The sequence below is a fragment of the Triticum dicoccoides genome, chromosome 4A (assembly GCF_002162155.2).
Source record: "Triticum dicoccoides isolate Atlit2015 ecotype Zavitan chromosome 4A, WEW_v2.0, whole genome shotgun sequence".
Classification (NCBI taxonomy): Eukaryota; Viridiplantae; Streptophyta; class Magnoliopsida; order Poales; family Poaceae; genus Triticum; species Triticum dicoccoides.
Genome location: NC_041386.1, coordinates 246529947 through 246540317, shown reverse-complemented (window position 1 = coordinate 246540317; position 10371 = coordinate 246529947). Strand labels below are relative to the sequence as shown.

Below are 10371 nucleotides of genomic sequence, written 5' to 3'. Positions count from 1 at the left end.
CGTGCTGTGCCGGCCCCCGTGCTGCGCCCCCATGCCCAGGCAAGGCTCAGTTAGTAAATGGGCCGGCACGTTGGCCCGTTTAGCACGGTGGGCCGTATATTTTTAGCCTATTATTTAACACACTGAACATTTTTTAGCTTAGTTTTACATGTTGATCCATATATAAATGTAGAAAAATATAAAAAAAAACTTAATGAGGCCGTGCCGTGCCGGCCCGCGTGCCCAGCCTTCAGGCCGAGGCACGGCCCAGGACGTGCTACGTGCCGGGCCCGGCCCGTTTAACCCGTGTCGTGCCTGGCTCAAGGCGGGCCGTGCCGACGTGCTCACGGGTCGGCCCGAAAAAACCAGCCCATTTGGCCAGCTATAAGCGTCAGGCGTGCGCGGCCATGGTGCCTCGGCCTTCTCCTGTAGCGAGGGTAGGACGAACGGCAGGGGCTGTTGGAATGGGCCGCATTGTGTGCGCCTAGAGCCCTGTCCAACAGTACACCCTATTCCTTTTATTATATTTTATTTTTTGCTTTCTGTTTTCTTTTATTCTTAATAGCAAACAGGCTTTAGTAAATATGGGACATAGCCCATAAATATAGTGCAATACTAGACACTATCACAGAAGTTTGGAAGTTTATTAAAAAGAATTGTATTTTCAAAATTTATAAAAGGCATTTTAAATAATGATTTGTCCCATGTTTTAATTGTTTAAGGGCATTTGAACTTTCTATAAAAATGTTGGTTTCTACATGAAAAATACTTCGTGAATATTTGCAACACAACAAACATTTTTATTTTTCCATTTGAACTTTAATTTTTTGACTTTAATTTAAATTTGAATTTGAATTCAGTTTGGATCAAAGTGAGGTTTAGCAGGCGATGACATGTCACCATTAATGTGTGATTACTGTAGCTTGACTCTGGGGGTGTTACAATCGTATATCGTTTGTTGATTCACATTTATATGTCCCTTTCGGCCTCATCGTATATGGTTTGTTGTTTCACATTTCTACGTCTACGTTTCCAGATGTTGCTGCCCTTGGCAACTCTGTCACGGAGTAGCCAGAATCTCTTGATTATGTCTCCTTTTCACTACTCTCTTCTAGACTCCCCACCATTGCCAAACTCTTCTAAAGTTTTCTCGATTCGTCTCCCGGTCAAAATATTAAACTGAAATATCTTTATGTTTTAGTTCTAACCGTGGTATAGCTGGAATAATTGGCGGGACATGAGATCTAGGCTATATAGACAAGCCGCAATAAACAAACCGAAACACTAACGCCCACACATGTGGGCGTTACCCAACTCGCTCACATGCCTCGATCGTCGTTCATTGCCTTTTGCATGAATCTTGGCGTGAAAAGGTTGATTTTGTGTGCCATGTAGGATAAGTCGCGTGTGTGGCGTGTAAGGGAGTTCATCTGCACACTGGTTTCCCCTCTGAGGTCAGCGGTTGCGTGTCAGGCGTGCGGTGGAACTGCTGTCGCGCCCGCACGCCACGCCCGGCTACGGTTGCCATCTCCACCGTCTCGCCCCTTCGCTCTCCCCTCGCCGTTCATTTACTCCCCTACCCATTCATTACTCCACAACACACTATCCACACCAGTTGCATTCGATTAAGGAGAAACCGAGAGGAGAAGGCGACGGCGGCGGCGGAAGAGTCGGCCGCATTCGCAGCCGTTGGTGGGGCTCGTCGGACTGGAGTGTCGTCACCGGAGAGCCGCAGACTGATGGTAAGGCTCGCTCCCGTGCTCACATTCCTGCCTGCGATTTACGCCCCTCCCTCTGTGTTCAATTTCCGCTCGATTTTCCTCGAACTTCCGGCCGATTCGCGGTGCTCTGGCGTCCCCGTCGGCGGCGGAGTCGCGTGCTTGCCATTTAGGGTGGCATTGCACAGTTTCGCCGCCGCCGCGGTGGCAGTCATGCTGGTGTGGCTCGGCCTGTCCGCAACCACATCCGGATTTTGCCTTGCGATTGAGCAGGCGATTTTTCTGATGTTGGTTGTGATTTGCCTCGAAATGCTATGGCCATCAGTGTAGGGAGTTTTTTGTTGTTAAATTTCAGGGTATGATAGTTGCGAAGAACCCTAGATCTAGTTAGGTGCATTTCAAAGTGTAGGATAATGGCAACCATGGCATTTTCAACAACTATCATCACTGCTTGCCATGACTATGCTTTCCATGCGGCAACTAATTTTGCGAACACACTATGCCTGTTGCCACGACTATCATCACTGATCAACCGTGTCAGTTGCCACGACTATGCTTTACATGTGGCAACTAATTTTACGAACACACTATGCCTGTTGCCATGCCATATGCAGGATAATGGCAAATTCAATGTACAATAGACTCAATTTGCGTTTGCTATGCTGACTTGCTATATCTGAACATATTTGACTGTATTTACATGGCAACTCATTTTTATATGAGGCGAGGGTGTGAGTCGCCACATTACATGTTGTGAAGTGGAAGTTGTCTGCCCTTTTTTGAAGTGACATGTGTTAACATGGCAACTTGAACCTAGTACATTGCTTGTGAATACATGGCAACTCATTTCTATATGAGGCCAGGGTGTGAGTTGCCACATTACATGTTGTGCAGTGGAAGATGTTTGACGCGAGCCATTGTGCTAACATGGCAACTTGAACATTTTTTAAAGTGCCTTATGATCTATACATTTTTTATGAGGCTAATGTGTTAGTTGCCACATTTCATGTTGGACAATCCTAGGGGGTGGGTGTTCCTATGATCTGCCTCATTTGCCATTTTTATTGGAGCCAATATGGCAAGTAGATTATGCTAGCTGGCATCTACTTCCTTCAGAAGTACACACATGTCCAGTTGCCATGTTTCTATAATTGCTTTTCCATTTTGATTATTTTTCTGCCCTTTTTGTGCATGTTAAGTACATGGCAATTACTGCCCTCTTCAGATGCTTAAACTTTGGGGTAACCATTTGAGTTTTCATTTTTTGTTCATCCAAGATATCAAGTGAATATTTACTTTATGCATTTCTTTCTGTATCCGTTGGCTGTGTTTTCATTTCACCCTAACGTGTGTTTTGTTCTTACCTTAGGACAATGGCTCGCGGCGACTATCAAGATGATGATGATGACTTCATGGAGTTACTACAACAGAATCACGTGACTGGTCGGATAAAAGATGGCGATGAGGTCATTTTCCACCCCATATGTTTTAATGTCACATTGAGTTTTCAATCTTCTGTTAGAAACTAAGTTTTCACGACATTGAACATGGCAACAATTGATCCCATTTCTGTTATGCAGAAGAAGAAACGTCATCGCAATAGGGCTTCGCAAGAACGCCTGACTATATTGACCGAGGGATTTACTGATGAGCAGAAGGGAGATGTTGGTGAGATGGAGATGCAGGCTCTGATGGATGTTTGGTGCAAGAACCTAGTGAACCCTGTATGCGACTGGCTCAGTGAGATTTATGATCCTGCCTCTAGAGAATTCATGGTTCCGGGACGTGGAAGACTGCCTTTGGATGAGGAATCCATGTTCTGCACTTTGGGTGTGCCCTATGGAGAAATCAAAGTCCCGTATGAGGTGAATAATAAGACTGGGGAAGCCATGTTCGCCCGTTTGTTTCCTGGAATGGCATCCATGCCAAATACGACTGTGTTGGCAACTTCGCTGGAGGGCATGAAAACCCATGGCGAGGTTTTTAAGATGAAACTCCTCATGTACCTGATCTCAGCTGTCTTTGCGCCTACCACATCTCTTCGCCCAAGGAACAAGTGCTTCCCCATCCTGATGAATGCTCTCTCTATTTCTTTTTTCCTTCAATCTTTTGATTTTGATGTCATTTGGAAGCTAGTAACTGCCAGATTTTTGATGTTTTCATTTGAATGCTGATGAGGCAACTTTTTGTCCTGAAATTGTGTTGTGCAGGCGAAGCTGAAAGACGTGAAGAACATGAATTGGTGTAAATTCATCGCGGACTTCTTGCATGATGCATTCTCAAACAAGAAGTACCAGAAGGGCTGTCGCTTACACTTGATGGCACTTTTTTCCTACTCTTTTGCAAATACTCTTACCACGGTTAAATGTTTTCCCAAATCAACATGGCAGCTGTTGATAAGTGTGAACCGTACAAGATTGTGCATGGCAACCCTTTGTTTCATTGTTTATGTGAATCTTTTACATGTGAAAGTGACTTCTGTTTGATCCATGGCATCTGTAGTTGCTGCCTACAAGGCAATAGCATTTTTCAAGAATACAAAAAAGTGTTCATTCCATAAATCCACTCTCTTTTATACAATCTGCATGGCAACCATGATGTTGAGCTGGTGGCAGCTACCAGCATAACAAGATGGCAACTGCCAACACAGCATGATGGCAACTAACATAAATAGATGGCAAATCTTTTTTCTTCATTCCCTTCAACTTGATGACTCAAGGAAACTACATTAGCTTCTTTTTCAACATAACATGATGGCACTGATAACCCACAAGTATAGGGGATCGCAACCGTTTTTGAGGGTAGAGTATTCAACCCAAATTTATTGATTCGACACAAGGGGAGCCAAAGAATATTCTCAAGTATTAGCAGCTGAGTTGTCAATTCAACCACACCTGGAAACTTAATATCTGCAGCAAAGTGTTTAGTAGCAAAGTAATATGATAGTGGTGATAATGGTAACAAAAGGTAACGGCAGTAAAAGCAATGTTTTTGGTATTTTGTAATGATGATAGCAATAGCAACGGAAAAGTAAATAAGCGAAGAACAATATATGGAAAGCTCGTAGGCAATGGATCGGTGATGGAGAATTATGCCGGATGCGGTTCATCATGTAACAGTCATAACCTACGGTGACACAGAACTAGCTCCAGTTCATTGATATAATGTAGGCATGTATTCCGAATATAGTCATACGTGCTTATGGAAAAGAACATGCATGACATCTTTTGTCCTACCCTCCCGTGGCTGCGGGGTCCTTACGGAAACTAAGGGATATTAAGGCCTCCTTTTAATAGAGAACCGGAACAAAGCATTAACACATAGTGAATACATGAACTCCTCAAACTACGGTCATCACCGGTAAGTATCCCGATTATTGTCACTTCGGGGTTAACGGATCATAACACATAATAGGTGACTATAGACTTGCAAGATAGGATCAAGAACACTCATATATTGATGAAAACATAATAGGTTCAGATCTGAAATCATGGCACTCGGGCCCTAGTGACAAGCATTAAGCATAGCAAAGTCATAACAACATCAATCTCATAACATAGTGGACACTAGGGATCAAACCCTAACAAAACTAACTCGATTACATGATAGATCCCATCCAACCCATCACCGTCCAGCAAGCCTACGATGGAATTACTCATGCACAGTGGTGAGCATCAAGAAATTGGTGATGGAGGATGGTTGATGATGACGATGGCGACGGATTCCCCTCTCTGGAGCCCCAAACGGACTCCAGATCAGCCCTCCCGAGAGGTTTTAGGGCTTGGCGGCGGCTTCGTATCGTAAAACGCGATGATTTCTTCTCTTTGATTTTTTCTCCCCGAAACTCAATATATGGAGGTGGAGTTGGAGTCGGAGAGGCAACAGGGGGCCCATGAGGTAGGGGGCGCGCCCTAGGGGGCAGGCGCACCCCCACCCTCGTGGCAAGGTGGTGGGCCCCTAGCCTTTATCTTTGGCAGGTATTTTTCTTATTTTCTGAAAAGTGTCTCCGTGAAGTTTCAGGTCATTCCGAGAACGTTTGCTCCTACACATAAATAACACCCTGGTAGTTCAGCTGAAAACAGCGTCAGTCCGGGTTAGTTCCATTCAAATCATGCAAGTTAGAGTCCAAAACAAGGGCAAACGTGTTTGGAAAAGTAGATATGTTGGAGACGTATCAACTCCCCCAAGCTTAAACCTTTGCTTGTCCTCAAGCAATTGAGTTGACAAACTGAAAGTGATAAAGAAAAACTTTTACAAACTCTGTTTGCTCTTGTTGTTATAAATATGTAAAGCCAGCATTCAAGTTTTCAGCAAAGATTATAACTAACCACATTCGCAATAACGCATAGGTCTCAAGTTTACTCATATCAATAGCATAATCAACTAGCGAGCCATAATAATAAATCTCGGATGACAACACTCTCTCAAAACAATCATAATGTGATATAACAAGATGGTATCTTGCTAGCCCTTTCTGAGACCGCAAAACATAAATGCAGAGCACCTTTAAAGACCAAGGACTGACTAGACATTGTAATTCATGGTAAAAGAGATCCAGTCAAGTCACTTAAATCATCCAGAGGAGGATACCACCCTATCATACCACATCATAACCATTTTAATAGCATATTGGCACGCAAGGTAAACCATTATAACTCGTAGCTAATCAAGCATGGCACAAGAAACTATGATCTCTAGTTGTCATTGCAAACATGTTTATTCATAATAGGCTGAATCAAGAACGATGAACTAATCATATTTACAAAAACAAAAGAGGTCGAGTTCATACCAGCTTTTCTCATCTCAGCCAGTCCATCATATATAATCATAATTGCCCTTCACTTGCACGACCGAACAATGTGAATAATAATAATAGTGCACGTGCATTGGACTAAGCTGGAATCTGTAGGCATTCAATAAACAGGAGAAGACAATGCAATATGGGCTCTTTTGTCAGATCAACAATAATGCATACAAGAGCCATTTCAACAATTTAATTATGGTCTTCTCCTATCGACCCCCAAAGAACAGAAAAGAAATAAAACTATTTACAGAGGAAAGCTCCCAACAAGAAAAAGAAGAACAGGAAATCTTTTTGGGTTTTCTTTTTAATTACTACTACAAGCATGGAAATTAAATGGATTAAAAGCTACAACTATTTTTTTGGTTTTTCTTAAGGTTTATTAAACACACAAGAAGAAATCATAAAAAGGAAAATAAAGTAGCATGGATGATACAATGAAAAAGTATGAGCACCGACATCTAGCAATGAGTATGTGAACATAAATGTAATGTCGGTGGGAAATACATACTCCCCAAGCTTAGGCTTTTAGCCTAAGTTGGTCTATGGCCGCGGCTGGCCTGGCAGATATCCATAATAATAGTTGTTGGGGTCGTACTATGATGAGGAAGAAGAAGGCTCAGATTGCCACTCGCTGACAATCATCTCCGGATCCCACTGGTAATTAGACTGTCATGAAGGATCAAATTGTGGTTCCGGCTCTGGCTCCTCGGCTGGTGCAGGGTTCGGGTAGGCGTGGATAGCCGTCAACGGAACAAGGTACGTGCCTGCAGTCAAATCAAACAAAGAAGGAGCAGGCAAGGTAATAGTCTCAGGATGATGTTTATTAAAGAACAATTGATATTTAAGCTCTCCTTCCCTATTATTAACAATAAAATCATGTGCCACCATAATTTTATAATCTAGATAAACATGGGGCAGCACTTTTTCTTCCTTCTCAGCATGCCTAATAGGTATGTTAAAATGTGCAGCTAGGCGTGTAGCATAGATGCCTCCAAAGATGGGGCCCTTGGTACGGTTCAGACTTAACCGTTTGGCAATAATGTTGCCCATACTAAAAGAGTTATCACCGTATAAACCGTCGAGCAAAATAATAATATCAGGTATACTCAGGTTTCCATAGTTTCCGCGACCAATTAAGCAACAACTAGCAAATAATGCAAAGTAGCGTAAAATAGGAAAATGTATGCTAGTGATTCGTGAATCGGAAACCTTCCTTGTTTCCCCTACAGTGATAGTGTCAATAAATCCCACCACATCATCACGATGTGGTTCTTCTATCTTGCCCCCAAAAGGGACTAAATAGATCCAACAAAAATCATAAAGTGACATCTCCTTATGCTCATCATATAAATGAAATTCCACCGTAGGTGGTGAGTTTCTAGAATGAAAATGAAAGTTTTGGACAAAGGTATTTGTGAGCAAGAGATACTGATCGCATTGGTCGTGGGGGAAAGCGGTAAGGCCTGCAGTCTAAGCCAACTCATGAAAATCTTCATAAATCCCGACTTCTCTTAAGAAATCCTCGGAAGGCCATTCACACGCCCGAAGCTCCACGGTGCGAGGCAGATTATACTTAGGCTTTCATGCCTTCTCCTTCGAGCTTTGGCTCGATGAGCCCCTCAAAAGTCTCCTCATCATTTTCTGAAAAATTCTGAATTTTTTAGTAACTTCAAAATAAAGGTAAACCAAACTCAATAATATTGATAACAACTACTCCTACAAGTGCCTAGGGCCTACATCATGCATCAAAACTACTTTTGACCATATAAATTTGACAGGCACGCTCAAGAACAGGGTCACCTAAGCAGCAAAAATTTGCACTGAATAAAGCACTAGAACAAAAACTAATTGGACCAATGGAGGAGTCACATACCAAGGAACAATCTCCCCAAGCAGTTTTGTGAGAGGTGCTTTGAGCGAGGAGATCGAAAATGGCAGCAAAACGAGCTAGGACTCGGGTTTGAGCTGGTTTTTCATCTTTGGGGGAGGAAGAAGGATTGTATGGGTTAAAGGATAAGTGGATGAGGGATACCGTGGGCCCACGAGGCAGGGGGGCGCGCCCTCCACCCTCGTGGGTAGGTGGTTGACCCCCTGGTGTGTTCTCAGTTCCATAAATCCTCAAATATTCTAGAAAAAAGCATATTTAATTTTTAGGGCATTTGGAGAACTTTTATTTTCGAGGTATTTTTATATTGGACGGATAATCAGATAACAGACAGAAAAATATTTATTTTTATTTCATCTAATATAAATAACACAAAGTAAAAGTGGGTACAGAAGGTTGTGCTTTCTAGTTTCATCCATCACATGATCATCAAAAGGAATCCACTAACAAGGTTGATCAAGTCTTGTTAACGAACTCATTCCGAATAACATGGAACCGGAGAAATTTCGAATAACACTATGTTACCTCAACGGGGATATGCACATCCCCCATATAAGAATATCATATTTCTTCTTAACAGTAGGAAGAGGAAATTCAAAACTCCAAATATAATCGATGAAATTTTTCCAATAGAGTTGATACTATGAACTTGAGGTTGTTTCTTCGGAAAGTGTACCGTATGCTCATTACCATTAACATGAAAAGTGACATTGCCTTTAGTGCAATCAATAACAGCCCCTGCAGTATTCAAAAAGGGTCTTCCAAGAATAATAGACATACTATCGTCCTCGGGAATATCAAGAATAACAAAGTCCGTTAAAATAGTAACATTTGCAACTACAACATGCACATCCTCACAAATACCGACAGGTATAGCAGTTGATTTATCATCCATTTGCAAAGATATTTCAGTAGGTGTCAACTTATTCAAATCAATTCTACGATATAAAGAGAGAGGCATAACACTAACACCGGCTCCAAGATCACATAAAGCAGTTTTAACATAGTTTCTTTTAATGGAGCATGGTATAGTGGGTCCTCCTGGATCTCCAAGTTTCTTTGGTATTCCACCCTTAAAAGTATAATTAGAAAGCATGGTGGAAATTTCAGCTTCCGGTATCTTTCTTTTATTTGTAATAATATCTTTCATATACTTAGCATAAGGATTGGTTTTGAGCATATCAGTTAATCGCATACGTAAAAATATAGGTCTAATCATTTCAGCAAAGCGCTCAAAATCCTCATCATCCTTTTTCTTGGATGGTTTAGGAGGAAAGGGCATGGGTTTCTGAACCCATGGCTCTCTTTCTTTACCATGTTTCCTAGCAATGAAGTCTTTCTTATCATAACATTGATTTTTTGATTGTGGGTTATCAAGATCAACAACAGGATCAATTTCTATATCATTATCATTACTAGGTTGAGCATCATCATTAACATTATCACTAGTTTCAGGTTCATTACCAAATTGAGTTTCAACATCAGAAATAGAAATATCATTTGGATTCTCAGGTGTTTCTACAATAGGATCACTAGAAGCATGCAAAGTCCTATCTTTTTTCTTTTTCTTCTTTTTAGAAGAGCTAGGTGTATCTATATTATTTCTCTGAGAATCTTGCTCAATTCTTTTAGGATGGCCTTCAGGATACAAAGGTTCCTGAGTCATTCTACCACCTCTAGTCATAACTCTAATAGCATTATCATTATTCTTACTGTTCAATTCATTGAGCAAATCATTCTGAGCTTTAAGTACTTGTTCTACTTGAGTGGTAACCATAGAAGCATGTTTACTAGTAAGTTCAAGTTCACCTTTAACATTAGCCATATAATCACCCAAGTGTCCAAGCATATTTGAATTGTACTTCAATTGTCTACCAAAATAAGCATTAAAATCTTCTTCCTTAGCCATAAATTTATCAAACTCATCTAAGCATGGGCTAGCAATTTTAGTAAATGGGATTACATCTTTATCATATCTATAGAGA

At 41.5% G+C, this 10371-nt stretch overlaps 1 protein-coding gene across 2 annotated transcripts; it reads left to right on the top strand.

Annotated features, from left to right (window-relative positions):
• The first annotated feature begins 1639 nt into the window (after positions 1–1639).
• On the top strand, positions 1640–4159 carry LOC119288868. Of its 2 annotated transcripts, XM_037568382.1 has the most exons (4): positions 1640–1721; positions 3067–3163; positions 3278–3753; positions 3908–4159. In XM_037568382.1, exons 2-4 carry the CDS (start codon positions 3071–3073, stop codon positions 3915–3917), a joined length of 579 nt encoding a protein of 192 aa, XP_037424279.1. In that variant the 5' UTR covers positions 1640–1721; positions 3067–3070; the 3' UTR covers positions 3918–4159. The 2 variants fall into 2 exon arrangements, with proteins under 2 accessions (XP_037424279.1, XP_037424278.1); XM_037568381.1 differs by having other exon boundaries at positions 3278–4159.
• The last annotated feature ends 6212 nt before the right edge of the window (positions 4160–10371 follow it).